The sequence below is a fragment of the Aspergillus luchuensis genome, chromosome 3 (assembly GCF_016861625.1).
Source record: "Aspergillus luchuensis IFO 4308 DNA, chromosome 3, nearly complete sequence".
NCBI lineage: Eukaryota > Fungi > Ascomycota > Eurotiomycetes > Eurotiales > Aspergillaceae > Aspergillus > Aspergillus luchuensis.
In genome coordinates this window covers 936179-964041 of record NC_054851.1, presented here as the reverse complement: position 1 = coordinate 964041, position 27863 = coordinate 936179, and the positions used below count along the sequence as shown (strand labels likewise).

General features: G+C 51.7%; 11 protein-coding genes across 11 annotated transcripts; 4 read left to right on the top strand and 7 right to left on the bottom strand.

Annotated features, from left to right (window-relative positions):
* Nucleotides 1-225: 225 nt before the first annotated feature.
* On the top strand, nt 226-1012 carry AKAW2_30337A (uncharacterized protein; the record flags this gene model as incomplete). Its single annotated transcript, XM_041686840.1, has 3 exons — nt 226-324; nt 397-730; nt 858-1012. 3 exons carry the CDS (start codon nt 226-228, stop codon nt 1010-1012), a joined length of 588 nt encoding a protein of 195 aa, XP_041540784.1.
* A 48-nt stretch (nt 1013-1060) lies between these two features.
* AKAW2_30336S (uncharacterized protein) lies at nt 1061-2630 on the bottom strand (the record flags this gene model as incomplete). The annotated part of the gene is made up of 3 exons (XM_041686839.1): nt 1061-2097; nt 2151-2228; nt 2288-2630. The coding sequence occupies 3 exons, from the start codon at nt 2628-2630 to the stop codon at nt 1061-1063; spliced, it is 1458 nt and encodes a 485-aa protein (XP_041540783.1).
* An 884-nt stretch (nt 2631-3514) lies between these two features.
* AKAW2_30335S (uncharacterized protein) lies at nt 3515-4296 on the bottom strand (the record flags this gene model as incomplete). The annotated part of the gene is made up of 2 exons (XM_041686838.1): nt 3515-3918; nt 4272-4296. 2 exons carry the CDS (start codon nt 4294-4296, stop codon nt 3515-3517), a joined length of 429 nt encoding a protein of 142 aa, XP_041540782.1.
* A 2597-nt stretch (nt 4297-6893) lies between these two features.
* On the bottom strand, nt 6894-8857 carry RAM1 (CAAX farnesyltransferase subunit beta RAM1; the record flags this gene model as incomplete). Its single annotated transcript, XM_041686837.1, has 7 exons — nt 6894-7179; nt 7244-7519; nt 7569-7686; nt 7738-7865; nt 7926-8000; nt 8054-8209; nt 8325-8857. The coding sequence occupies 7 exons, from the start codon at nt 8855-8857 to the stop codon at nt 6894-6896; spliced, it is 1572 nt and encodes a 523-aa protein (XP_041540781.1).
* Nucleotides 8858-8899: 42 nt separating this feature from the next.
* AKAW2_30333S (uncharacterized protein) lies at nt 8900-9241 on the bottom strand (the record flags this gene model as incomplete). The annotated part of the gene is made up of 1 exon (XM_041686836.1): nt 8900-9241. One exon carries the CDS (start codon nt 9239-9241, stop codon nt 8900-8902), a length of 342 nt encoding a protein of 113 aa, XP_041540780.1.
* A 3761-nt stretch (nt 9242-13002) lies between these two features.
* On the top strand, nt 13003-15436 carry AKAW2_30332A (Zn(II)2Cys6 transcription factor domain-containing protein; the record flags this gene model as incomplete). The annotated part of the gene is made up of 4 exons (XM_041686834.1): nt 13003-14133; nt 14183-15034; nt 15083-15281; nt 15336-15436. The coding sequence occupies 4 exons, from the start codon at nt 13003-13005 to the stop codon at nt 15434-15436; spliced, it is 2283 nt and encodes a 760-aa protein (XP_041540779.1).
* Nucleotides 15437-16199: 763 nt separating this feature from the next.
* On the top strand, nt 16200-16994 carry AKAW2_30331A (protein tyrosine phosphatase-like domain-containing protein; the record flags this gene model as incomplete). The annotated part of the gene is made up of 3 exons (XM_041686833.1): nt 16200-16639; nt 16707-16849; nt 16933-16994. The coding sequence occupies 3 exons, from the start codon at nt 16200-16202 to the stop codon at nt 16992-16994; spliced, it is 645 nt and encodes a 214-aa protein (XP_041540778.1).
* A 151-nt stretch (nt 16995-17145) lies between these two features.
* Nucleotides 17146-18557, bottom strand: AKAW2_30330S (adaptin-binding domain-containing protein; the record flags this gene model as incomplete). Its single annotated transcript, XM_041686832.1, has 3 exons — nt 17146-17225; nt 17286-17594; nt 17678-18557. The coding sequence occupies 3 exons, from the start codon at nt 18555-18557 to the stop codon at nt 17146-17148; spliced, it is 1269 nt and encodes a 422-aa protein (XP_041540777.1).
* A 630-nt stretch (nt 18558-19187) lies between these two features.
* SMD3 (putative small nuclear ribonucleoprotein SmD3) lies at nt 19188-19790 on the bottom strand (the record flags this gene model as incomplete). The annotated part of the gene is made up of 4 exons (XM_041686831.1): nt 19188-19290; nt 19368-19497; nt 19588-19648; nt 19734-19790. The coding sequence occupies 4 exons, from the start codon at nt 19788-19790 to the stop codon at nt 19188-19190; spliced, it is 351 nt and encodes a 116-aa protein (XP_041540776.1).
* A 459-nt stretch (nt 19791-20249) lies between these two features.
* AKAW2_30328A (phosphatidylglycerophosphatase) lies at nt 20250-20942 on the top strand (the record flags this gene model as incomplete). Its single annotated transcript, XM_041686830.1, has 1 exon — nt 20250-20942. The coding sequence occupies one exon, from the start codon at nt 20250-20252 to the stop codon at nt 20940-20942; it is 693 nt and encodes a 230-aa protein (XP_041540775.1).
* An 820-nt stretch (nt 20943-21762) lies between these two features.
* AKAW2_30327S (homeobox domain-containing protein) lies at nt 21763-23678 on the bottom strand (the record flags this gene model as incomplete). Its single annotated transcript, XM_041686829.1, has 3 exons — nt 21763-23039; nt 23091-23290; nt 23341-23678. 3 exons carry the CDS (start codon nt 23676-23678, stop codon nt 21763-21765), a joined length of 1815 nt encoding a protein of 604 aa, XP_041540774.1.
* Nucleotides 23679-27863: the final 4185 nt, after the last annotated feature.

Genomic DNA, 27863 nt, shown 5'->3' with positions numbered 1-27863 from the left:
GAATCGCTATCCCTGTTGATACATATACCCTTACAGTCTATCCCTTCCTTATAATTTGAGAGGACATAGTACCTAGTGGCGTAAGATATCACTACATAAATCACATCACCTACACCAAACCATCACTTATACCCTTTCAATCCTACCACCATATCATACCTCCACCCTCACCAAACCCAACCCTCACCCCAAAATCCCCCCAAGAATAAAGAGTGAAAGAGAGAGATGTCCGTCTCCCCCCGCGCCAGCAAAGAAGAATTCATGGCTGCATTAGGCCTCTCGACACACGATCCCCAACACGAGCAATACTACCGCGCCATGAGAGTATATCCCCATACCTTCTTCCCCAATCCCTCACCCCCAAAACAAAACTAAATAAAGTAATCTATTCTCCAGGACGAAGCAATCTCCACCTACAACCACCTCAACGAATCCCCCAGCAACCTCCTAGACAACTACAAAGCCCTCAAACCGCCCTACTTCTGGCACCACATCCGCCCGGAGCGCCAGCGATGGGGGATAAATGAGATAGCGAGGAACGCGAGCCCCCTCACGAGACCGTTATTTGCCCGGGGGATGACGACGGGCGAGTATGGGCCGAATTGGGTGGCGGGTTGGTTGCTGTATAGTGTTTTTAGGAGTAGGGATGTGAGGAATAATCGGAATAGGAGGAGAGGGAATGGGGTTGCTGGTGGTGGTGGTGGTGGTGGTGTGAAGGGTGGGGAGGACGGTATGTATATTCTTCTATTTCTTTTTCTTTTTTTTACTTTCTATTCTTTTGAGAGTTGGGGGGTATTTGGTTTGAGGGTATGTATGTATGTACACTGGCTAACTATGCTGTATGTATGTATGTATAGGTCGGGCAAGTTCTCCTCAGATGGGAGTGAGACATGATGGTGGTGCTTCTGCTGGTACTGCTGTTGGGGGTGGTAGTAGTGCTGCCAGTTCTGGGATTGGTAGTAGTGCCAGCAGTGGAAAGAAGGAGTATTATGATCCTGTTCGAAATGGTTGAGTGCAATGAGTGCAATGCAACGGGCATGAACATGGGGCTGTGTATAGATCAATCTCCATCCTCTTCATCATCACCTCCTTTTCCTCTCTTCCCATTCTTCTGCGTCCTCTCCTGCTTCAACGCCTCCGTCACCCTCTCATCCCTCTCATCCTTCATCTCATCCCACTCCACATCATACTCCGCCGCAATATTCTTAATCTCCTTACGCAACGTATTCCCCTCATCAATCAATGACTCCCACAGCTGCAAATCAATCCCCTTCTCCTGATACAGCTTCTTCTGCCGCGCATTGATCGTAAAATCCAACGCCGACCGGTACGATATCTCCCGATTATGGTACAAGAACCACAGATATCCCCCCATCAGCGTCGACAAACTCACCAGATACGTCACCGGCTCCATCGTATCCCATCCCAGATCCGTCTCAAACGTCAACCTATACACCAAGTACCACCACATCGCCAGAATGCCCAGCCCTCCCATCGCCACCCGCTGCGCACCCCGGTGCGCCAGCGCATCACACTCGTGCTTGATCTCCGCGATGCCCTGGATCCGTCCGGAGATCTTCCGCAGTCGCATCCGCAGGAAATACGTCCGCTCGTCGAACGATGGCACCGCCACATGGATCTGATGTACCCCGGCTGGTGCGCCTTCCACGGAGACGATGAATTCCCGCGCCCGTGCTGCGTCGCGGATGAAATCGCCGATCTCGGTGGACTGGGACCAGCGTACGAAGCGCTGCTCCCGCTTACCACCTCCACCCGGTGATCCTCCCTCTCCCTTCTTGCTGGGCTCCGTTCGGCGTAGGTACGTGTACGTGTCGTCTTCGGTGGGGGCTCGCTTGCCTTCGCCGTCGTCGATGCGGCCCATCTCGTCCAGCTGGTGGACTTCTGCGCCGGTGCCTTCGTAGACGGCTTTTCGGGGTCGGATGGGGTGGTCTTCGATTTGGAGGGCGATGAAGGAGACGGTTGGGGGGCGAGTCTGGCCGTCTTCAGTTGTTATGGCTGGGACTTCGGATTGGATTAGTCGTTCTAGGTGGGAGAGTGGTTGTTGGGGGTGGACGAGAATGGCAATTGGTTCGATGTCTGGGTTGTCAGTATTTCATCCACCACATTAAGTGGATTTAAACAACACACACCTTTATGCTCTCCCTGAATCCCAGTTGATAGCGGAATCAATAACTTGAACAACCTTGACGGCGTGGTTAAGAGCTTTCCTATAAACACACAGCATTAGCTTCCCTATCATTTACTCTCAAGACAATGAGAGGTATACCCTTCGTCATCGCCTCCTCCAACTTCCCCCCTCCTTCCCTCTGCTCCTCCTGCACACCCCCCGTGCGATCCCGTAGTCTCAATCTCTCCAGTTGCTCTTTCGTCCGGGTGTTTCTCATTCCACTGCCGCCAGGGATTCCCGCGCGGAACCACCTGCGGTCCAGTGGCGTGTAGACTGCACCACAGCCAGCACGTAGCATATACGTGCTAGTACCATTATACCCCCCTCTTGTTGTCGCAGCGCCTAGTATAGCAGGGGAAGCACTGCAGGCGTGCCATTGTGTACTAGGCGCAAGTGGAAGCGCAAGCCCGACTCGATGAACTCGACCCAGAATCGACCGCATTGCGGTCACGTCATCGGCTATTGGAAATGGAAGGTCATATATACAGTTTATCCTTTAGGAGACGATGTATATATATATATCGACTAGATGGGGAGATGAAGACTGCACAGAAATCAGGGGTAAAAGACACCAGTAGAAGCTAATAGCTTTTCAATTAAGATTAGTCTAGAATGTAATTGTCAAAGGGGTATAATAAGAGTTACAGGTGAAGAAGTGCCTTGGAAGATAGACTTCATAACGTAGTCAGTTGATTGGGTGATGTACGTCATGATGAGTCAGCTGTGATGGTTGCTGTTGTGGAGACGCGTGTCATGTCAATTGTTCGGTTGAGGGAGGCGAAGCAGAGGTTAATTTGTGATGTTAAGGAGGCTATGATGTTGTTGATGATGGTGTTTAGCGTCATTGGGGTGTTGTTGTTGTTCCTGAGGTCAGGGTCAGGAGGGTTGGTGGTGGTGTTTGATTCATGTTGAGGTGGTGGGTGGTCTAGACCGCTACTATGTACCTTAAGCAGCAGCAGTAATAGTAGGAGTGGTCGGTGATTTCGCCTGCATAAAGTATACAAGTTATCAATTGAGCGCTCATACATCAAACCACCACCCAAGATAGTGATCGCTGGCCACCCATGCAATCAATCAAATACAACAAACTAAGCTTATCTGGAATCGATCTCTGTGTTTCCCTAAGACCAATTCCATCATCCATATCCATATCCATACCATCACCGCTAAAAGCGACACCCAACAAATATCCATGAACAAAGAAAAGCATTTCGATCTATCTGGTATTCAAGTCATGTCGTAAATCGTAGCATCATCAAGTATCCCAGTATCCCCTCTGCTTCCATCCCCTCATCCCCCGATGGAAATCATCTGCTCCAGCTCCTGCTACTGTCCAAAGGCAAGCGCCCTCGTCGGTCCAACACCCCTTCGATCCAATCTTCCTTCACAACTCTCCGGACTGCTCCCACCACTTCTGCTCTCGCCACTAGTCGACATATCCGTCTCATCTCCGTAGCGTCCCTTTCTTCCCGTGCCAATGGCGACCGGAATCCCCTGAATGGGACCGCCCCGGTGTTCATGCCCAGCAGGATACATGCCGTCGTTGACAGAGAAGTTGCGACAAATCAGGTACGCGCGCATCGCTGCATTCTCTTCAGCCAGAGTCTTCGATTCGCAAACGTCCTCCGTCTGGTATTCCCGGTTGTTGACCCGGACGATGCAGGTGTAGCCGCCCCCAACAGCATAGGATTCGTAGGCGGGATCTGCCCAGTGCCGGCGTCGGCAGAGGCCTGTACATCAGGTGTTAGTAACCTGCTGTTGAAGGAAAAATGACGATCGGATCGTGTGTTAACGCTCGGTCGCTCCGAAGGACGCAAATTCCCCGAGCGATCGGCAAATCACAGAAGGTGTAGATAAGAAATCGCATCGCCTTGAGTCAGGAACAACCACCACCACCGCCGTCGGCTCGATTCCGGCCATTGTTGCTTTTCCACAACATGCATGCATGCATGGTGTCTGACATCAATTGTGGGAAAAACAGCGAGCATGGCCACTTGGAGGCGTTGGTCTGACCCAATGGCATAATCAAGAGGAAGGGGAAAGAGGGAGGTCGGACGAATGGCAAACGAAATCATCTACATACTTGCGAGGTAGAGAATATAGTACATCGTGAAGACCAGTAAACGGCCAATGGAAGGTATAGCCCTGGACGGTATCGGCCCAGTATTCGTTGCCCCAGCTCAGATCGAGACTGCACCAGATCCTGGGCAGTCACACCAAAAAGGTACCGGCACGAGTCTATGTTGACAGCGATGGTTGGTGCCCAATGATCACTCACTCACTCACTGCCTCTCATATGACGGGCAATGGTTGCTGCTATTTTTGTGTGGTTCCTTTTCTTACAATGGCCAAAGAGCCCTGTTCACCACAAGCGGGCCGAGACGGTCGACAACGCCTAGTATAGTCAATGCAAACAAAGGGTACGAAGGACCGTGAGGGAAGGAACTAGCGGCCGAGGAGAGTCAAGCAGCATGCCTTACACTGGCGGAGGGCAGGAGAGAAAAAAAGAAAAGAGAGGCGAAGAATATCATGCTGGCTCAGGTATAGTCCGCTCAAATAAACAGGGTGGGGCTGGTCGTTGATAATTATTCCAGTCAAAGGGGAGGAAAAGGGTAGAGAGAGACAGCGACAAGAGAGACACCGTAGGGGAGAAAATAATTACCAAAAGCAAAAAGAAAAATTAAAAAAAAATAAAATCACCATTTCAATCAAAAGAACGGCTCTCCACCGGCTCTTTCAACCTTCTCCACAGATTGGCCGAGGAGAAAGGGAATAGACGAATACCCTCCTCCCAAAAACGGTTCTAAACCTCACTAGCTTTGTCCGTCTTGTCGCCTTTCTGCTTGGAGAAAGGAACATGGCAAGCGCGGTCCAAACCCTGATGCGCTGGCATGGCTTTTCACCAGTGGTCCCGCGCAAAAAAGATCCAGGACGTCCTGGCCCATCGGCCACCGTGTAATTCGCCGCCGATCCAGGCGGCTAACATATTGACATGTTGTTCAGGATAAGAGCTTTCCGGGCAAATCGGTCGATTCGGTCTACCATTCTTGCTGCAGAACGTGGGCCGGTTGTTCTGGGCATGCTTAGAAGGCGCCAGTCTGTAGTCAGCGCGGTCTTTTTGTGAATTTTATTTTCCTCCATCTTCCTTGCGCGTCCCCTCCCCTCCCGATCCTTCGGTCTGGGATGGATCCATAAACCCCGCAGTGTGTAGAGGGAACAATGACTGTCGCCCTGTCAAGTAAGTCGCAACGAACGTAATGGAAGCACGGGAGAAAGACCCAAGGAGGGAGGCGTCGTGGAATCCCGCTAATGCACATTGATGATACATAACAAGGGGTTGATGTCGCGCAGATGAATCCTGGCATGGAACCACCAGAGAGAATTGGTTGCTGGCGGACTTCTTTGTACCATGGGCCGATCGTCCCTACTGGAGGGGAAGCAGAATACCACCAATGATGGAAGAAATCCCCGTTGGACTCGACCGTAACTTATTTTTTTCTCCCCTCTGGTCGGGTCAATGCGAGACGATCATGACCCTCGACGACTCGGTAAGCCATCCGAATCCGCTTCCCTTAGTTTTAGCAGACCGCTTCCTCGGGTGCCTCCTGAGTAATCCTCATGTTAAATGACCTTGAATCCTTCCAGAGGGCCAAAGACCCAAATGTAGAAAACACCCGAAAAATTAAGGTCCCTAGAGGCCTCTTGCTATCAGACCCCAATTCACAAATCATCCTGGAATGTATCGGCTGCCGCGTGAAAAATCCGGATAGGCTCCAGACTGGCTGGAGTGGATCAAGCTCAGATTGGTCGAGGCGTTGGATGTTGTTGACAAGCAGGCATCGCGGATGCAATGATGAGTTGGCAATTTCGCTTCGTGCGGCGGGGAATCCATGCCACTTCGACACGAAGTGAGCAAAGGATGAGGAGAATGGAGGAGGGTTAGTTAACCTTGCAGAGTAACCTGAGAGGCTTTCCCTCCCTCTTATTCAGCACCACCCCGGGGAATTTGGTCTTTGGCTCCAATTTGACACCCGTTGGGCCACTGCCTTTTCTTCCCTCATTTGGCTGATTGACGGGTTGCAGCATATTTGCTCAGTGTGTCTGTGCATGGTGGTGTGTGAGTCCGTCCTTTTTCCTGGTGGCCCTCGCGTCGCGATGGTGACATGTATCGCTTGGATGTTTGTGGAAGCGAGGGCGGGTCATGGTTTCTTTCCCCTCTATTTCTTAGCCGCCTTGTTCTTTTCTTACTTATCGTGGTGGTCATTCTTGGAGGCGCCAGGGATGGGGTCAATTGTGGGAGAACGCTCAGTCAAAACTGTTCCTAGTCGGAGCATTGCCAGGACCGTTTCAGCGGGCGTTTCTAGTTTCAGAAAGTCTACTGGTGAAGACCCCAAGTGGCCGAACTCTGAGCAGCTGATGTCGCACCAAACAGTTTGACCCCGGATCTCGTCGCAAGGCAGACGGATTCATTGGTTTGATCATCTTCCATGGTAGCTGCTTCCTGGTTATCTCATCTGTATGACTACCATTCCCTAGGTGCTTTGATTCCTGGCTGGAACCTACTTCTCCTCAGTGCGGAGGCCAGCCAAACTATCTTACATGCGTGTCACAAGCTTATGGACAATTGATTCTTACATGCGTCGTACTGTACAAAATATACTTTTCATTGATATAGTTCCCCTGCTCGATATCGGCACCCGTCTCATCACCACTCGGGCTTGATTGGACGTTGCTCGCACCATACCCGCAGGTTCTCTGCGGCCGCATGGGGTACCACGAAGATCGGGTGGAAGGCCTTCAACCGGTCCTTCTCATCGAATACATTCTGGTCGGAGGATGCGACATCCGAAGCAGGGATGGGAGTGCATTTCCAGGAATACGCCGAACCAAAGCCTTCATCAGAGCTGATGCTGGAAGTGGTATGGTAATGATGATACTGGGCCGAGCTCAAGCCCGTCAGCGCGTAGCAGGTGTGGTACGAATCCGGATGCCTAGTAGTTATCGTTAGCCTGGCCACACTGTGGAAGGGATCGGAAGAGGAAGGGAGTTGCGTACTTTCCAGGCTTATCACGGAGCCCCCCGTACTTGGACTGGCAACAACCAAGGATATATCTGGTTAATCCTTCACGGCTGTAGAGATTGGCAGGGACCCGCTCCGGACCTGTAGCTGACTGGACCCCATTGAGGGCAGACTGAACTAATGGCCAGCAGGTGCCGACCCAATGGCTGTAGCAGCCATCCACCAGTTTATTGGTTCTCCCCGAAAACCCCCCTTCGGGGGCGTACTGTCGAGCAGAAAGCCAGCTCAGGAGTAAAGGAACATCCATGCACCTGACGTTATCAGCGGAAGCGGGGAGAACATGAGAATGTAGCCTCTTACCTCGACACCACCACTTCTGGTGGGCCCATGAGGCACAGACATGCCAAAGCACAGAAAGTATAGGCGCCATGTGCCTCAGAACCGGGGCTTCCGGAAATGCCGCCTTCGTATGTTTGGCCTGCAGCCAGATCAGTCTAGCCCGGAAGCTTGGGGATGTGGAAGCTCTTACACCTCGACAGATACTCCGAGAGGCCACTGGTAAACGTCTCAAGACCGTGCTGCCGAGCTTCGGCATCAGGGGGTAGTTCCAGTGGCAAATTCAGTAGCGAATGGACCACCATGGCGCAATAGGCGCCTCTGACCAAAATTTAGCAAAAAGCAAAAGGGGTATGCGAAGCAAGCAACGGGAGAAAATACCGCACGTCTTCTTCCCCGCCCGCGCAGACCCTAAAGCCGCCGTCAGGCTGCTTCAAACTCCCTAGCCATCTCCACCTGGTCTAGGTCAGCATGCATTGATGCTCAAGTCAGGTACCGCAATTACTCACATCGCCTCCCGATCGATCAGGTTGAATGCCTCTTCGCCTCCAACCATGGCTAAAGCGAGCACTGTGGCATAGCTAGAGGCGCAGTGGGACAGTTGGCCGTGGCCTCCGCCCATGCCCCCTGTAGGATTTTGCATTGGCGTAAACGTGGAAATGACACTAAAGAGAGGACTTAGACAATGGTCGTAGACGGAAAGATAGCAATTGAGAGCCAGAATCACAGCAGCCATGATCAATCTGCAGTTGCCAAGCGCACAGCTCAGTGATTGCTTACCGTTCACGGTATTTGGTGACATCTTCCCCCAGGAGGCTTAATCCAGCCAGCACCCAGTAGACCATCCAAGGCCGGCTTGCATCCATGCCAGCGAAGCCCTCTGGATAGTCCTCCAAAGAATCGTATAAGTAGATAAGGTGGTCATTCTGATTCAGAGCTGGCACTCCAAATCGGTTGAAAGGACCTGCCTGGCTGTTGTGAATGCCTTTCAAGAAGGGCAAACATTTGTTGACGGTCTCACTTTGGACCTCAGAGGACTCGGTGCACAGGGCATCTAGGAGCGAAGGCAGCTCTTGAAACAAAGCCGGAACTCCGGGATGTGCTTGGGGTTCATACATGCCGCCGCCGCTGTTGCTGCGCTGATCTAGCGAGGTGTGCTTTTTGGATGTAGGCGCCGAGGGCTGACGGCGACCTATTGACGAACTAGTAGATTTGGTGTCTCTACCCTGAGCGTCTGTTGGTCTGGATGTTTGGTTGGATGAGAAACGAACTTTGCGACGCGGCTTCCCTGCGGCAGCGATAACGATCGGCATGGAACTTCCTGGAGTTCGAATATATGGATTCGGGACTACTGTTTATTGGCGCGATCGAGAATGATCGAGATGAGCCTGGGTCCGATTGTTCTCCTCTTCATGAATGGAGATGACAGCTGCCATGGCCGCCCGCAGAATCCATTGTTCTTTCTCTCCCCGCCGCAGTTGCAAGTCAGGTGGGCCCCTCGTCGACTCCTCAGGCCAGAAGGCCCCAGTCGAGTTGGGCGAACAAACCAAGTGCGCAAGATAGATAGTAGAACCTCGGTTCCGCAAAGATAAGGCTGCCATGGGAAGACGGTATAGTTGGCTGATGGGGAATCGTTTCTTTATCCTCAATTTCAACCCAACATCTGTCAAAATCTTACATGGTGGTGTCAACCCCATACTATGTGGTATGTTGGTAATTGGTTGGTATTAACCAGCACGTTCCCGAGGCACCACCATCTGCTTCTCTGTTTTTCCTTTTTCTTCGTGACGGATGGATCCCGTGACCCCCTTTGTTCCTTTTTTCGCAGGCAGCCAGCCCATCGCCGATGAGGAATGGATCGCCGCCTTCACTCTCCCACTCGGGCTAGCGGGCATTCCGGTCGGCGGCCGGAAGTCTTAATCCTAGTAGACTAAGATGCAGCTCCTTCAGTCTCCATGACTCGACCATGAGGGGTCAAAGGGTCTCAGGAGAGCTTCTCCTCTCCCTCCAACCTCTTTACCCCCTATCCTGTCTCTCTGTCTAGACGTTGAATCATTCGGAAAGAAGCTCCAGTGGTTTCCCGACCCTTCCAACCCTGTCCTAGCCGACTCAAGCGACGGGATTGAGCGCGCGCATCAAACCAGGCAGGATTTAAAGTTATTGACGCTGGGTTTTAGTCGTCTACAAAAAGTCTACTACCTAGACTACGTTGTCTTTGACTAAAGATTTCGGGCACTGACCATCGACACTACTGCAGATCCGCTTCCCGTGTGTGTCTCCTCTGTGACCTCACAAACATCACGACCGTGCTAATAATAAGATTTTCATGGCTGCTGCGACTTAAGCGCCAACGTCGTCAACCGGCGTATCCGTCTGGACATTGTTGGCTCTGGAGGCATTAAAGCGACGCGCTGGACATAGTATGTATGGCTTGCGGCCGCTGGCGTGGCGAGCTGCGAGTCAGAAGTCCGTGGTGCCGATATGTTTCATAGCCGGCGAATCGAGTTGTCGAGCCCCATCGGAGTGGAGTTCACGGGCTTGGATTTCATATGCAGAACGTTTCCTTACGCCTGGCTGGCTCGTTGCCTGCTTTAGGGAGGTGTGTCTGTTTCCTTTTTCCCCTTCGAGGGAGCTTCCGCGGCCAAGACCGTTTTGGTTTCTTTTTTACCTTTCTTTGCACGGCCCCGTGGAGGAGGTGACCACCCCAATGGTGCTGACATAGCCCTGCGCTTGCATGTTTGTTGAGAACCAATTTTGGATCTGTCACGTTTCTCCTCCCCATTTTACGAGCCGAGTTGGCGGTTATGGGAAAGGTCTTTGTCGACCCTTGCTAAAATTATCTAAACGGGTGGGGTCACGGAAGTCACAAGGAAAAAAGTGGGAAGGCCAAGTAAGAGGAGAACAGAAAAAGGACCCTGTAACGACGGAGGAAGAGACATCCGCAGCATGTACATGCCAACGCGCCGCGGGATTGCATATGCCTATCTTCATGATGATGACTTACCCAGAAGGGTAGGACGATGGGGAGTCGTGAAGTTGCCTCGACCCTTATCGACTCTCTTCATCATCTCATCATTTCATCATCGTCAGGAGAGAGATGCAGATAAGGAGGGGATGATGTGCTCTTGGGGGATTCCTAGGAGGGGAATCGTACAGTAGTCGTACCTAGTTGGTTGGCCTCGAGGGGCAAGGCCTGTGGCATGCTCATGAACCTTGGAGCTACTGCACCGTCAGCCACCTTGTTGGCACGAAATCAACATGTGTGCGCCAGTGATTGCCCACTGATTGGGAGGATGGGCGTTATTGGGCCGAGATGATTATCACCTACCGTGAACTCGCAGGCCATCCCGGTCGAGGGACTGGGGGTGGAAGGGGACGAATGGCAGCCGGGGCCAGAGGCTGCTAGATGTATGTAGGTAAGCCCGGACGTACATCAACAATAGTCCTCCTGTCCACCCTCGTTGAACCTGAAGTTTGCCTGTCACTGGCGAAGACTCACGCACAATACAGTTTATGTCTTGAGTTCGGTGGTACGGAGGCGTTGAGTCAGCGAGGGTCCTTTTCCGAGCAGTCGCTCAATAGTAACTCAAAGAGAGATGGGTTTAGTTTAACACTAACGGCCCTCGGGGCAAAGCGACGAAGCAGGAAAAAGAAATATTGCCACGGCCGACCTTCGATCGGAGACATTTGCCAATAATCGTGGCGCCTTAGTCAATAATGCTCCATCGAATCCAGTCTCAACCGATCTTTGACGGTTTCCACTGATCTCCCTTTCCCGAATGTGATCCCGTGTCTCGACAACGGAAAATTCCGTCCGGTACCGCGGTAGCCCAAAAGCAAGCAGGGCTTTTTGTTGATGATTCCATTCCCAGGGCTAAGTAGCACTACAGCTCAAGGTGCTACTCTGCTACTACTACGCTACTATATCACTAGTTGACTGACAACAAATCATCTGCCTGATGACTTTTCCTTTTTGGAAGGGGGAGTATTCATTCTGAGCGAGAGGTACTACTGACGTAGGGCAGTGCTACGCTGGAAGGCAGTTGGGAGAGTCACTGGTACATAGCCGGTACGTGGCTCGGACGTGGGACGCCAACGAGAGTAGGCTAATCCGATGCATGGGCGTATGGGGCTAGTACTGCCGTCGCGCGCATCCCATGGTCAGCAGCTACTAACAGTAACTAACCCACTTGGCCTAGTCTAGTCTTTTATTTTTTTTTTTTTTTCTTTACCCTTTTGCACTCTTTTACTCGGTTGGTAGGCTTCCAATTTGCCCAAGATCGAGAAAGGGCTGATAATCATGAGACTTGTCAATTGAACAGTTAGCAGTACGTAGTGGTTCGATCCTAGGGCCATATTGGGTTAACCGGTCTCTAGCATATTGTGAGATGTAGGGTCCTACGGATTGAACTCAGATAGGACTAGTGTGAAGACCATGTTGGCTGCTCTTTTTTTTCTTTCTCTTTTGTTTCTTTGGAGTGGCACTATTCTGTCTGCCTTCTTTCTTGTTGTTTCTTTTCTTTTTCTTTCTGTTCCAATTTTTTTCTTCAAGTTTTTTTTTTTTTTAGTTACTTTTTTTTTTTTCTCTTTTGTGGATATCATCTCGTTCTCCATTTTGGCGCCCGGGGAAGAAAAGCAGACTACTGTACGTGCTAACCTAGGACACAGTAGTAGATAGTAGATAGTAGTGAGTACTGATAGTAGTTCATCAGCTGTGGATGGAGTAACGCCACTCCAATCAAGTAGGAAAGGGTCGTGGCATTAAGTCCACCCGGGCGGAGGGGATGCAACCCAGCCTCTCTTTTCCAATTTTCCCGGGACAGAAGGGAAGAGAGTCAGTCAGTCAGTCTTTTTGACTTCGTTCACGAAATCCCCACTTCGGATGGTGATAACTCCTTCCCAGGATCCCCTAGCGTATCTCCGGCCGACGCAACTCCCGCCTCACCGCTGCTTTGCTCCCCACCGCTAGCCTGGCTTTTGCCCGCCATGGCCTCATCCTATCGCCCGTCCTCGTCCTCTTCTTCTCGCTTTGCACCCCCGGATTCTGGGCTTTCTGCTCATCCGAAGCCCTTTTCTGGTCCTCAGGCTTCATCAATCACCATTCCATCAATCAGTATTCCCACGTCTTCCTCCTATCCCCATCCCCCATCCCCCAATCCCCTCCCACACCCACCCATATTCTTCACGCTCTTATTTGTTTTTTGTACCACCCAGCGTGTGTCTATCTGTCTGTCTAACTTCTGTCTGTCTATTTGTCTATCTGTCTGTCTTGCTGTCTGTCTATCGCTTGAGTTTTATTCTTATTTTTTATTCTTTTTTTTACTCTCCCATCATATTCATTATTTCTTTTTTTCCTCCTCTTTTATTTCCCTCTTCACAAAGTGTCCAGCAAAGTTCATGCAATCCTTTCCTTTTCTCCCTCTTCACCGTTGGTAAATAGTTTCCTGTTGTCAGCATCATGTCGAATGTCGATTTATCAAGCGACGGCTTCATTGGCCTGGACTACGACTCGAGGAATTACCTCCAAGCTCACTCATGGCCCGTGGCGGTGGACCACCAGGCCTCTCAGCGATCGGATGGAGCGCGAGACATCTCGCCCTTGCAAACCAGCGGTCACGCTTACGATCAATCGGTAGCTCAGGATCCTAATCTGATGGTCGACTGGCACTTCCAGCACTTGCAACCCCACCTTCAGTACTCCCATGAGGAGGCCTCCTCCGCTCCCCAGCAATTCACCACCGCCGCTAGCTATGGCATGTCTATCCACTCTTCTCCCGTGGATCTCATGTCTGGAGCCCACGGCCACATGAGCACGAGCCTGCTCGATGGCTCTTATCTGCCCCTCTCCGCGCCGGTCGACATGGTTCCATTCCCTTACCATGACCTCCAGGCCGACCTCATGGCGTTCCCTCCTGCCGATGGCTTACCGGATCTGTCCGCCTACAGCGCACCACAGAATGTCTTGGAGAGCAGCTCTCCCACCGACACTTACCTGGAAGTCCGATCTCTGTCCAGTAGCGACAACGGCTGGAGCACCATTGAGCCCCGCCGCTCTCATGAATTCTCCTACCCGGACCAGGGCATCTTTATCAATCCCACTCAGACGCTCCACGACCGGTCTCTGTCCGAGTCGTCTTATTCCACGTCATACGGCAGCTTCGTGGAAATCACGAATCCAATCAATTCGCCCAGCTCTGACACCAACTTTGACACTGCTTTCAACCACAGCATGACTCGTCGGGTCTCTTACGACCACACCTCGCATGGTTCGCAATCGCCTACGGCGGTTAGCCCCGTGGCCATTGTGCGGCCCATTCCGGTGCCCTCCAAGAAGGCGTCGACCCCGCCTACTCGGTCCGCAGGATCAACTTCATCGGCTTCCCCTCCTAGCCGGAAGCCGTCTCGTAAGAGCCCGATCGCTGCTAAGACAGCCGAGACCAAGGTTCGTAAGCAGTCGCAAAATGGAAAGCCAGAGACCGAGAAGCGTGTGGGCAAGCGTAAGGGCCCGCTCAAGCCGGACCAACGGAAACAAGCCAGCGAGATCCGCAAACTGCGCGCGTGTCTGCGTTGCAAGTTCCTGAAGAAGACTGTAAGATAGATCCCACCTTAGTGATGCAACATACTGATTGAGTAAATAGTGCGACAAAGGAGAGCCCTGTGCGGGCTGCCAACCCTCGCATGCGCGATTGTGGCAGGTTCCCTGCACGCGGATTGACATCAAGGAGATCGGCTATTTCATGAAGGACTGGAAGGCGGACTACGATCGTCACGTCAACTATGATTTCACGGTCGGAAACATCAAGGGGTTCTCGGAATTGGAGACGACTCTCTTCATCACTCATGGCTACGGTCAAGTCCTTCCCATCAACGCCCGCGAGGTCTACGTACACGACGATCAGTGCTTCAAGGTCGACTGGGTGGAGTCTATGCACCGGGAACCGACGCCATACGAGGTGGAAACGGCCAGGCTCTCTGCTGGAATGGAAGGCATCTCGCACGCTATGCTCTCGGATTATCTGGATCGCCACATTGACGGCAACGGAACGTTTGAGAAGTTTGTGGATGACTACTTCGAAGGCACACCTTTCCTGACGCAGATGCTGAAGACGGCCTTCCGGTATTACTACCGCACGAAGTTGCCGGTGATCCGCAAGGCGTTGAAGCTTATCATTGCCTACAACCTGACGCTGCACGTTACCATGGTGGAGGGTATTGGCGAGGAGGAGCAGTTCAAGGGCAAGATCAACGACAAGTCGTCCAAGTTCAGTGGCAAGACGATAGCGCCTGTGATGGTCAACTTCCAGGTCAAGTGTGCCATGGCGAACATGTGGCGAGAGTTGCAGAAGGACGTGCTGGAAGAGCTGTCTAGCCTCTACTCAAGTGTCTACAGTGGAGAGAAGCTCAAGAACTGGCCGACAATTTTCATCCTGGCTTCGATACTTCTGGCCGTGTGGGAGGAGATGCAGTTTGACTGCCATTATCGTACTCCGGTATGTGGAATGAACGTGTGTGCAAGCCGTGATGCTGACGTGTCGCAGGATGCTGCCGCTGTTGATAAGTTCTGCAATGATATGGAGACCACACCGGTCGGAGTCATCGTCGGTCTGTTCCAGGCGATTTCACAGAAGCTGCCTGCGTTTACGGACTGGGAGACGACCAAGCACCACCACCTGCTGCACTCGAACCCCGATGTCTGCAACACGATGACCGAGGTCCGCCAACATGTTACGCAATTTGGTAAGCGCGAAACTGAAATTCTGGTGCGTCTGTGCAATGCTAATATTCCTGTAGAGAGCTATCTTCGGGGCCGCAATGGTTCCAAGTTCAACCGCAATGACTTCGACTGTTTATCCAACAAATTTGTCTCCCGACTTGTGATTCGCGCAAACTAAACGACGTGTAACGAGCTTTGAGATGACGGCATTATGATTATGACACCAGCCCGGCATCAGCGAGCGCCTTGCTTTCGTACTTTCGCCTTGTCATCACGAAGCTTTTCATTCCTTTGTTTTACGAGGCTCTCTGGGCGTGGGAACCCGGAGGGCCGCTCTAGCCTGAAGCATCTGTCCGATTTAGCAACCTTTTACCTTCTCAGTGGTATACCTTTCTCGCACAGTATTTACAATAGCGATGATGAGGATCACGAATGTCATGATATTGTACGGTCACGACCTGATTGGCAGCGGACGACGAGGGCAACTGCGTTGCCGACTCATGCTGGAGGCTAGTTCTCGCTTCATGAAGCTGCGTGTTTGCATTTGTGTCCTTGATTAGCGTGTTTATAGGATGAATCATGATTAAAAGTATGAGATGCCAGTAGCGTATGCAATACCTCACATCCCTATAAGAATGTAGTAGTTGAAGCATTGACCATTGAACCCACCACACCATATTCCACATTCCACACAGCTCAAAAATCAGTCCTAAATCATCCTCGGCACAAAATCCGGGGGAGATTACATAACCATCCTCACCACTGATCGACGCGTCCCAACGATCCACTAGTCCCTACCTACCCTTCTACTTATCTAGCTACGCTACTTATTTTCCCTCTTTCCTTCACCACAACCATTCCACCACCACCACAACAACAATAGTACATACACCCTCCCCTCCCATCACCCCCACCCCCAAGGGAACCAACAAAAAGAAAAGATGGGACTATCTCGCCCCTACCTCCTCCTCTACAACGCCGTCTCCCTCACCCTCTGGGCAACATGCACGATCCGAGGCTTCTCGCAGCTCTTCTTCTCTCCGAATACCATCCCCCAAATCTTCACGAACGTCTACCCCCTCCTCCTAACAACCCAATCCCTCGCTCTACTGGAGATCATCCACAGTCTACTCCGTCTCGTCCGCGCACCGGTCCTCACCACCGCTATGCAGGTCGCTAGTCGCATTCTTCTCGTTTGGGGGATCATGTATCCGTTCCAGGGTGTGATTGTGGGGGAGAAAAGTCAGGAGGTTGTTGGGCTGGGTGATTACGCCTTCTTGGGGTGTTTGGGCGCGTGGGGTGTGACGGAGTGTATTCGCTATGGGTTCTTTGCCCTGCAGTTGTCGGGGGTTGGGGTGCCGGGGTGGTGGGCTTGGTTGAGGTATGTTATTTTTTAAATTTCAATGATCTATTTGGTGTTGTTGATGCTAACCCTGGGGATGTTGTAGGTATAACACCTTCTATGTGCTTTATCCTCTTGGTATCTCCAGTGAGTGTCTTATGGTGTACAAGGCGTTGGGGCCTGCCGGGGAGTTGGTGAGTCCGCTTTATAGGTGGTTTTTGATTGCTGTGTTGGGGATTTATGTTCCTGGTGAGTTTTATCCACCTTTGTTCCTTGGGAGGGGGGTGGAGGTTTGGGATTTGTGAAGGATGTGTGTGTGCTAATTTGGGTAGGGTCGTATATTTTGTATACGCATATGATTAAGCAGAGACGCAAGGCGATGAGCAAGAAATAGGTGTGTTGACTGGATACATTGGGGGTGGAGATAAGAGGTGGTGTAAGGTTAGAAGTGGGTATATGTGTATGGTCATAGTGGTACTATGGTATAGATGGATATAAGCTCGGCATGATAATACACAATATAATGTACACTATATACTTGGCAACTACATCTCCCTCATGATATCACGCACGGCCTTTGCTGCAAACCGTTTCCTCTCCGCTTCGGGCAACTCGTCGCTGATATCTAATGGCCATGTTAGCAAACATCCAACCTCACTGTCAGACAAAACGGAATCATCACTACCCTTGATGGCTCTCATGCGAAGCAACAGCGCCTCGACCGCATCGACGCGCAACTCCTCGTCCCCTTCATCATCGTCATCATCAAACCCATCCCCTCCTCCCCGCTCAATCGCCATCCGCAACCCAACCATCTCGCGCTGCAGCTCATCCACCTCCAAATCGAACCCATTGTCTGCATCATCCAAGCCCAAAAGCTCGCGCTCAAGATCATCATCAATCCCATCATTCAGTAACCCTGTCTCTGCATCCTCCGTCGCAGCCCAATCATGCGTCTCCAAGACCTCTTTAATCCGGCGCATGCCCTGTAGTTCTACACCCATAAGTTAGCATCACCCATCACCACCTATCACATACCCCCCAGACGCAAAGCAAAAAGAGCATAGAGAAACATACCACCATACCGATTCCTCCCCACCTCCTCATCCTCCCCCTCCTTCCCACCCCACCTCACAACCTCCATTCCCATCAACCCCATCTCACAAACCTGATCCTCCCACCACCCCTCCGAAAACACCTCATCAATCTCCAACCCCAGCCCATCCTCATCCTCACCCTCACCAGCTACCTTCCCAGAACCTGCTGTCTTCGTCTTCTCCCCCACCAAAACAACCAACCCGGGCACCTCCCCCACCCCACCCCTCTCCTCCTCAATCAACGCCCTCACTTCCCCCACAGCCCTCACGAACTCCTTCAGCCCGCGCACATCAGCCCTATCCTCCACATCATCCTCATGCTGTGATTCCTGCCGGCCGGGTACGGGGTCCATCTGCACGGGGTTCCGGAAACAGATCATCACGGCGCCGATAGCGTCCCGCACGACTTGGGCCTCGGGGCTGGAGAACTCGGTTTTCCATTGCGCGGGGGAGATGGTGCTTCCGGATGTTGAGGGGGCTGGTTCGGGGGTCTGGAGAGGGATCTCGTCTACCCAGATTGGGACATCGGCTGTGTAGTACTTGTTTGAGAGGTGGAGGGGCGGGTGTGTGGTGTAGCCGGCGAATGTGGTGGTGGTGATGGTCGTGCTGGATGCGAGGGAGGTGGTGGATGAGGCGGCGATGGTGGAGGCGGAGGAGAGGGTGGGTGTTAGTGTTGGTGAAGCTGATGCTGGCGCTGGCGCTGTTGGAGGAGTGGTGACGGGGGTGCCTGTTAGGGAGTGTAGGAGAGGAGGGATGATGGATTGGGAGTGTGTGGTTGGGGTGAGGATGAGGAGGCGGCGGGGGTTGGGGATGGGGGTTGGTTTGGAGGTTGATGTTGATGTGGATGTCGTGGGTGGCATTTTCGGTCGTTAATACGGGAGAGTTTGTTTGAGGTGAGATATGTGATGTAGGTAGGGTTTTGCTGTGAATTTATCGTGAAGGGTTAAGCAGTTGAGGAGGGGAGAGAGAGAAAGTTGGACGGGGTGCGGGGACACGGCGGCGGAGTGAGCTCGGAGGTGGTGGTTTGGTTAGTGAGTGATTGATCTCGTGTTGATATTCCTTTACCATGTTTCATTGCCCTCTTGCAATACAATTTATGCTTTGGGTTATTCACAATGTTGTAATGATGTATTTCGAATTTGCTTCGTGTCGTCGGTAATTGATATTAACCTATCACAATCAGCTAGCTAGCTAGCTAGCTAGCTGTATCTGTCTCCCTCCCAAGAAACACCCTACGAAAACCCAGTAGCACTGCCACAAATCACATACCCTCCATCAATGCCCCCCCAAGAAATCCAACAACCCAATCAAACTCAATGTATTTAATATGATATCAGACCCGACGACCCAGACAGCCAAGCCAATACGAGACAAGACAAGTTTATAGATACGAAAAAGGAGAACACACAGAAAGCAACTCGAATAGAAACAAAATAGTAACGCCGCACCATCCATCCATCCACTAGTATCCATATCGTTTCTTATTTTTTTTAACCCCTTCTCTGTCCCCTCGCTCTCTGCACCGTGGCCTTACCACGAGCAAGACCGACACCGCGACCGCGCTGGCCTCGTGAGCGGAACATGGGAGCGTTCCTATACGATATGAGTTAGCATTGCCCATAGCCCCCGAGATAAACATGTAAGAGGGAGAGATGGTGGCAGCAACGAACCTAAGCATATCCGGCACAATGAAAAACTTCACATGGCTTCCCCGAATGTACACCTGGTCGAGATGTGACACGCGGCCGTCGCGCGCGGTGACCGTGATATCCTTCAGTTGGACGTTCATGTTGTCCTCAGCTGTAGCAGAAGAAGTTAGTGATAGCTGTATTTGGGATTGTTGTATTGGAAAGGATGGATAGGTGTAAAGGAGGAGGGGTGTGAACGCACCCTCTAGGAGTTTTCCACGGTAGACAACCCCGGACGTGATCTCAAGTGTGACGACGTGGCCCTATACAAACCATCCCGGTGTTAGCCTAATCGCAATACACAGATAACAAGCCAATAGCTTTAAAAAAAGCAGGGATAGAACCAACCTGCGCCTCATTAAGAAGCTTGATCGGGATACCGATCGTGCTGGTCAACTTGCCCATTGCGGAATGTGAGAGATTCTAGCGAAGCCGTGGAGGAAAAGAGAATGAAAGTCCGGAGAAGATAATATAAAGCAAGCTGAAAAAAGGAGCTTGACTATTATTCAAAGGCGTGAAACGAAGACAGAATGGCAAAGGGAAGGGAAGGTTGTCTTTGTGTCTGGCGCGTGCGATCCGCCGGCGGAGAGTTTTGCGGCTCTGCGGTGCGGGAGACTTTCTCGGCCAAGAACTAGTCTTCTTTCTTTCTTCCATCTTATCCATCCTATCCATCCATTGCTTCCATTCCAGCAATTAATCTGATACACATTACGCACCAATTCACACTTCTCACTTCCCACCCCTCAAGCAATAGATCTAGATCTACTATGCATTAAGATCTACAAACCACCACACTCATCAAATTCATACCCCACTAAACAGCACCATCTACAACACCTCCCAAATTACTACCCAAAGTCCGCCATGCAACCCCCCAACAGCAACCTCCGCGCCTTCAACCTGGCCGTCTCAACCCTCCTAAAAACCCCCTCCAACTTCCTCCCCCACCTCACCATCCCAACAATCACCCACCTACCCGAAAACCTCGGCCCAGCAGTCCACCCCAACACCCAAAAGCCACCACCCACAATCCGGGCCCTCGTCCTCGACAAAGACAACACACTCTGCCACCCGAAAACCACCTCTTTCCCATCCGAGATCCTTAAAAAGCTGCACGCGCTACGCACCTCCCCAACGTCCCCCTTCACGGCAGATAACTCAATCCTGATTGTCTCGAACCGCGCGGGGAGTCACCCGCGGTATGATGCAGAGGTGCGCGAGCTGGAGAAGGAACTGGGGGAGCTGCGGATTCCGGTGTTTCGGCTTCCCGAGGGGAGCGAGAAGAAGCCGTTTTGTGGGAGGGAGGTGCTGGAGTGGTTCCGGGAAAGGGGGGTGGTGAGTCGCGCGGATGAGATTGCGGTGGTGGGGGATCGGTTGGGGACGGATGTGTTGATGGCGGTGGAGATGGGGTCGTGGAGTGTTTGGTGTCGGGATGGTGTGACTGAGGGAGGCAGGGAGATGAATCTGTTGGAGAAGATGGAGGTTTGGATTGAGAAGTATTTGAGGGAGTCGAGGGGGTTGAAGGCGCCGGTGCCGAAGGGGTGGGAGGGTCGGTAGGGAGTTTTTTTTCGTTGGATTATCGGCTTGATTTAGATACGATACCCCTGTATACTACTGTTACTATGTGCGCAGTCGATAGATTGACACTCTACTATTATATGAATGTATTCGCTACGAGCAGCGCGTGGGGCAGTTGGTGGTGTTTCATGGTTCAGGTTGGACCTGAGAAATGTCTCCATATCAGCCGTGCGCACAATCCGGACGGAGGTTGTCTCAGCTCCGCCTCGATAGTGGCACCATTATCAATGTGCTACATGACAGGATTGCTTCAAGCAAAATATGCAGACGCCAATCTCAGGACGATAAATAACCATCACAAAGGGAAATGAGCAAACGATTCCTAACCCGCCAACCCAGAAGAATCCAAGAAAATAACCGAATGTCGCCATCTGTCTGACTTTCTGGCATAACCACGTTAAACCCTGACCAGGTATAAACAAAATGAAAAGAAAAATGGTCAGGGCAGAGAAGAAGATGAAAAGCCCAGCTAGCCTGCTGGGAAATGAGAAATGCGAATGAACGCTCAGGACCAGCCCCGGAGAAGGTTATTAATACAGAAGACGCTGAGAACATAATCAAGAAAGAATACATCCTCCCGTCATCGTCGATTGGCCATACATCACGCGGATGTCTGGGTATCTCATCAGTCCGAGTGGAGGTACTCGAGACCAGTGGCCAGGAAAATTCGAAACATTGAAGATGCGGAAATTTGAAGATCCGCGCCAATGTGCGGTGCTACCCAAGGGTAGATGGAGATATGGCTAGGCCGATGGCCGAAGACAGCCAACGTCAATACGGGTCATAGCATGTTCTGGTTTCAGGAGCCAGGGGCCATGCCGTTGGGATCAACGTTCTCCAGGCTCAGGCTCTGGAAATCGCCATGGACCCCGGGGGATGTATGGCCGGACATGGGCTGCATGGGCAGATCGTATGTGTTGGTCTCAAGACCCATAGAAGCCGGAACAGCGAAGTTCATGTTATGCTTGGGATAGATCCCATTCATGGACATGCCATCATCCGTGTAGTTGGGCTGATGTTCGTTACCCAGACCGTACATATCTTGGGGAGCGTGCGAGATGTTCGACAATGGAGGAGAATGGTTCGCAATCATAGGATCGGCATGACTGACGTTAGAATAAGATGCTTGGGACGCCACGGTTGAGTCAACAGCGGGCGAGACGAAGGGAAGGTTGAAGGGGGTCCCCATGTTGGTAGCAACAGGAGTTGAGTCACCGCCGGCTCCAGTGCTGAAAAGCCCAGGGCTGGCAAAGTCTGATGGGGAAGCTGTCGTGGTAGCAGACATGGGGTGTGTCCGCGGGTCGAACCCATAGGAGGCAGAGGTATCTATCCGAAGGTTGACAGCCAAAGGATGAGTCGACTGGGGAACGGGAGCAAAGATACCCGTATCTGCATGGTTGAACTGAGCCGGAGTCTGGGGCATGTTATAGTGGGCAAGAGGAGCCTGCATGGCAGAGAAGTCGACAGCTACCGGAACTGAGCGACTCCTCTGGCGCTTGTGTCCGCGCATTGCGGGAATGTTCAGGTGAGCATGGCTCTCGGGGAACACGTTCAAATAGGCCGGAGCGAATTGATTCGGCTGCGATGCAGGACGCTGGATAAACGGAGGGGACATGGGCGGGTTCATGGCAAAGTTGTTGTACGCAAGGCGGTTCTGGAAGGATTCCAGGGACACTAGCTTGGCAAGTTGCACGCTGAGAACCTTGGGATGTCCCCCGAGATGGTGGACCAGGATTTGGCTTGCCTGCTGATCCTCGGTGAAGTCACCACACTGGTAGAATCCACCAGAGTTGGAGGAGTCCATGTAGAACAGCGGGGGGCGGTTCAGCTCAACAACAAGACCGCCAGGTCGCGGGGGAGCACCGTTTGCCTGAGGAGTCTGGTCGCCCGACTCCAGTGTGATGTTCTTGATGTAGGCAAACGGGTACTCGATCTTGTATCCAGCAGAATCGTTGTTGATATAGTACGTCATGCAGGCCTTCTCAGGGGAATAGAATACTACCAGATCCATCGCGTTCTGTCCGATACGTCGCCAGCTACCGATAGTCAAGGAACGACAGGTGAAGTGATGAATAACTGTGATCGTCAGTATTCGTGACAAAATAGCAATGGCGGACTCAAACGTACCAACTTTGCCAGAAGGAGCCGACTCATGGGGATAAACACCACCGGTTCCGTATCCACCCGTGCGCCCAAAGGGGTCCCTTGCACCGGGCTTAGTGGGGTCGAATTGCATGGCCAGGTACTGGCGCATCGACTCGGGAATAGAATCACAGCCTTCACCCGTTTCGATGCTCTTCTTAGCAAGCATCTTTATTTTTGCGCGTCTACAGATTCGGTTAGCAGCAGGTAAGGAATGATAGTAAGGATCACAAACCTGTTTTGGAACCAGATCTGGACGGACCGCTCAGTCATGTTGATTTCTTGGGCGATTCTTTCGCGCGTGGCTGCCGTGGGAGTCGGGTTCTTGTTGAATTCCAATTCGAGGGTGACCAATTGATCCTGAGTCGCCCGTTGGCGCTTGTTGTTCTTCTGCTGCTGGGTCAGCGTGCTCTTCCGCTGAGGTCGACGTGCCGAAGCGGAGGCGGCCGTGGTGGAGTTGGACATGGCCGGGGACGGGCTCGAAGTAGTCGACGAAGACGAAGTCATGGTAGAAGCGGGGTTGGAGGAAGAGTTCGACGTAGTCGAAGGGTCAGGAGTGTCTGTCGAAGACATGTTTGCAGGGATTGAGTGAAGTTGAATGGTAGGAAATGCGATACGACCAAGTTCGTAGAAAGGAGATTCCGTGGAAGGAAAAGGAGTATGGGTGGTGTGACGATCCGGCCGACAGTCAATGAGGATAGGGGAGGGGAGTTTCCGGATCTCTGAAGCAGCGTCAAGCGCCAGAGAATGCGGATAATGTCAAACGAATGGAAGCGCTTTGGCTGGAAACACGTCGAGAGTCGAGAGTTCCGATGAAGCAAAGCGCAAGAGAGAAGATGAGCGCGTCGCAGAAGCGTCGGGATGAGAGGGCAATCAAATGTCGTGGGAATAATATAAACAGCTGACCTAGGCAGCTTGGAAGGGAAATATGATCCTTGCTCTTCGCAACCGTAATGGGGGAGGCTGTACGTGAGATTGAGATATCAAAAGTAGATCGGTACAGATTCGGAGGGGGGGGGGCGGTGTTTGGTAATGGCGAAGGTCTGCGTCAATGGGCGGCCCTGAGGTAAGCGAAGATACAGCTAGATTGAGAAATAGATCGTGAAAGAGTGAAACGATCGACTGAAGCGAGCGAATGTAGTTGAAAGAAAGAATGGAAGGGGTGAAAAACACAAAAAAGAGTGAATGGGAAAGGAAAGAAAGATGCGAAGATGGTCGGTGGGAAGGAAGGGAAAGGGAGGAAAGAAGAAGAAGGGAAGAAGAAGAGACAAACGGGTGGAGGAGGCAGAGGAGAAAGCGAGCGAGCGCGACGGTCAGGAGATGGGATGGGGGAGGGCCCAAAGTGGTTAGCGGGTTCAGTAGTTGGCGCTGGACTGTTTTGGCACCGGCTGTTCCTGACTTTCTCCGTGGGGCTGGCCGCCTCTCTTTTTTTTTCTTTTTATTTTTTTTCTGCCCTTTTATTCCCTTTTCCTTTTTCCTATTATTTCCTTTTCGGATTATTCGTTTCTTTTATTATTAATGATCGATTTATTTTTCCTGGTATAGAATTTTTTCTGGCGAGGCAGCTCCAACAAGTAGTAGTCGTAGTTGTGAGTCAAGGAGTAAGTAATCACCGTAGCTCAGTTCACTCAGGGCATTGAAAGTCAATACTCTTTTCCTTTTCTCTCTAATTCACATCTCTCAGGATCACCAAATACTTTGAGTATTTATTCTCCCACGATCTAGACATTGTTGATCGAAATGAGACTGTTATGGTCACGATATGCTGCTGCTACTACTCCATCCGGAGGGGATAAAACATCTGGGTTGTTACAGAATTTCACATGGCTTGAAGCAGGACCAGAATGTTACAAGACCACCACCGCCCTCCACCCACACCCACCGCCTTGTTTTAGCCCCTGCATCCAGTCGCGGCATCTGCACCTGCTGCCCGACGTTGTTGTTTGGGATTCCAGCCATCCAATAAGCATTCTCTTCCGTGCCTTTCTGCATGGTTGTGGACGTTGAAGACTGCGACCTCAGGATGGTTTAGGTTATGCTCGTACTTTCCCCCTCCCCAGTCAGTCACTCTGCGTCGCTCCAGCAGAAGATACCCAGCATAGGAAACTCGGAACCGTATGCCTAAGCAAGGCAACGACCGACCCAGCCGAATCGGAGCATCATCCCCTTCGACCATCTATAGCCATAAATAGCTACCATGCTCGCGATTCCAGTCATTTCCAGATGCATTTATGTAGGGACCAGCAACTAAGTCATGTATTGTCTACCTCCATGCCTCCAGAAACATCGTGCAGGCGAACCCACCGAGCGATCGGACTACGGATACAACCAGGGGTAGCGAACCAGACACAACGTGACCTGGACCGTTCCAAAGCCCGGACGGGATCGCATAAGCGCCCGACGATTGACAAGCTACAAAAGGGTTTCAGGTGGTGGAGTGACCTCATAATTTTGCCGAATCAGGACCGGAAAGCAAAGCGAAAAGAAGTAAAAAAGAAAAAAATAAAATAAAAAAATATCAAGGGAAGGGAAGAGGGAAGGGAAAAAAAAGAAAAGAGGACAAAAAAGAGGCGGAGCCAAGAAACCTACCCCAAGAAGCGACCTGCCACTCGACCCGGTTCCTGAATCGAACCGCAGAACCAGGGCCGTGGTTCCGTCACCGGGCACCGCATCACCATGGGTGGGAAAGGGGACATCCTGACTAACTGATTGCTTTACCCATAACAGCTTCAGGATTGGAACCATGGATGGCGAACCGCACAATTCAGGGAGCGAGTGAGAAGAGGTTGGCGCTGGTGGGAGACTTGGTAAGGGCAGTTCGGGCCTCTCCGGCCATTGTCCACAGAAAGAGGATCAGGGACTTTACCGCTTCCAGCAGGTGACTGACCTCATTTTTGCCTTTCTGGCCAGCCGTATGAGTGGCCTCCCACTCTTACACCCTCTCAGGTACAACCGTAATCCCGGAGCTGTCGACGTGCTGGGTTTCTATTAATATCCTTTGGCCTCGATTTTCTTCCGTATTTACTTTGATCCCCCTCGCTTTTCTACCCATATTTCTGTCGTTCAGCGCAAATCACTCACTGATCTTTGGCGCTGCACTCCGCCCGTGCCGACCACTTCCACCATTATCCCTGGTGATTCGGTCCAGGTACCCGCCCCTCTCGCCATCACATAAGTCCTGATTGGACCACTGCGGATGACAGCGCTAGGGGGGGTGGGTGGAGAAGCGTTGTTCGGCACTCGTGCTGACTTGTACAGACTACAGACTACTGAGGCGGTTAGTCGGGGGCTAGTCTTCCATCTGGATTCTATCGCCGAATCTATTAATTTATAAATTAATTAATCGCTGGCACCTTCCTACGAACACATGAACGGGTGCTATTAATACGGTAGGGCAAGACAAATCCGGGGATAGTGAAAGCCGAGAGAAAAAAAAATAAAATAGACAGACAAGCATGCATCTGGAGGTTGAAGACGGAGTATAATTTCTTTTTCCCATCTTACCACATTGATCGACTGGATACCGTATATGCAGGTACACACAGCGTACTTCCCTCGTACCTGACTCCTGCCTCACAATGGGCGAGGTACCTGCTTGTGCTAGACTACTTACTTACTGCCAGTTGTGCAACCTCGTCTAGACCCGACCGGGAAAAGACCAGGACAGACCCGCGGATGATCCGTGCATATCATCCTTACCATTGGTCCAACCCAACTCAGCCACAGCAATGATAGGCCGAATGGCGATGGAGTGCCGTTTTCCGACCGTCCGAGAGCCAGGCACGCCCACGCCTTGCCCAATTAGGCAAGTATCCGACTGAGTCGAGACTTACCGCCGACGCTAAACAAGCATCCATCCTACACTAAAGCACTTCCCAGAGCCACTGATAGGGGTAGGTAGCCAGCCAAGTCACTGACCTGCATCACAACACAGTAAATACTGTACTGTGGTTATGTCTGTTGCTGCATCAGATGTGCCGGGGGTGGTTGATACATTTCCGACCGAATAACTCCCCCAGCGCATGCGCTTTGGTCATCACATTTGCTTATCACTTTTTGGATCCATCGTACGACCAAATACCTCGCTCCGAATTCCACTGCAGGATCATGACTCTCTGACTCCTCTTTTTTTCCTTTCTCCGGCGACGGAATACTCCGTCACTCAGTCAGCTCTTAACGATCTCCGACTAGATCTGCCCCATTTGGTTTCCAATAGTGTCTACTTAAGTACACCCGTGAATAGCATCCAGTCTACCTATCTACCCGGCCTCGTCGGATCCGGCGCGCCGTGAAAAGCGCATCCCACTCCCACTCCCGAGTTCCCCTAGTGCTGCTTTTCGCTTCCCGGGATCTGTTGCCTAAAAAGCACGGAGCAAGTGTGCGTGGTGGTTTTTGTTTCTTCCCATGATGTCTCGGGGACTACGGAGTAGTATCCTCTCTGTCTCTCATTCCCTAGTCTAGCATTCAGCGTTCAGTCCCCGAGCCCCGCAGAGCATACACACACAGTCACACACAACTCTACCCTTACCAATCCAGTAAGCAACATGTTAGTCCAACAGCCGCCGACCCATACCTAACCTAGTGGTCTGCCCCTCTCAAACCGGGCAGACCAAAAGAGAGGCTTAAAATTACTTGATTGCTCACCACCCCCATCACGCACGGGCATCTTCATAATTACTTACATACCTGACTAGCTAGTTAATAATCTAATTAATTACAATGACTAGCTGACCGACCGAAGTCGCTGACTGAACCTGA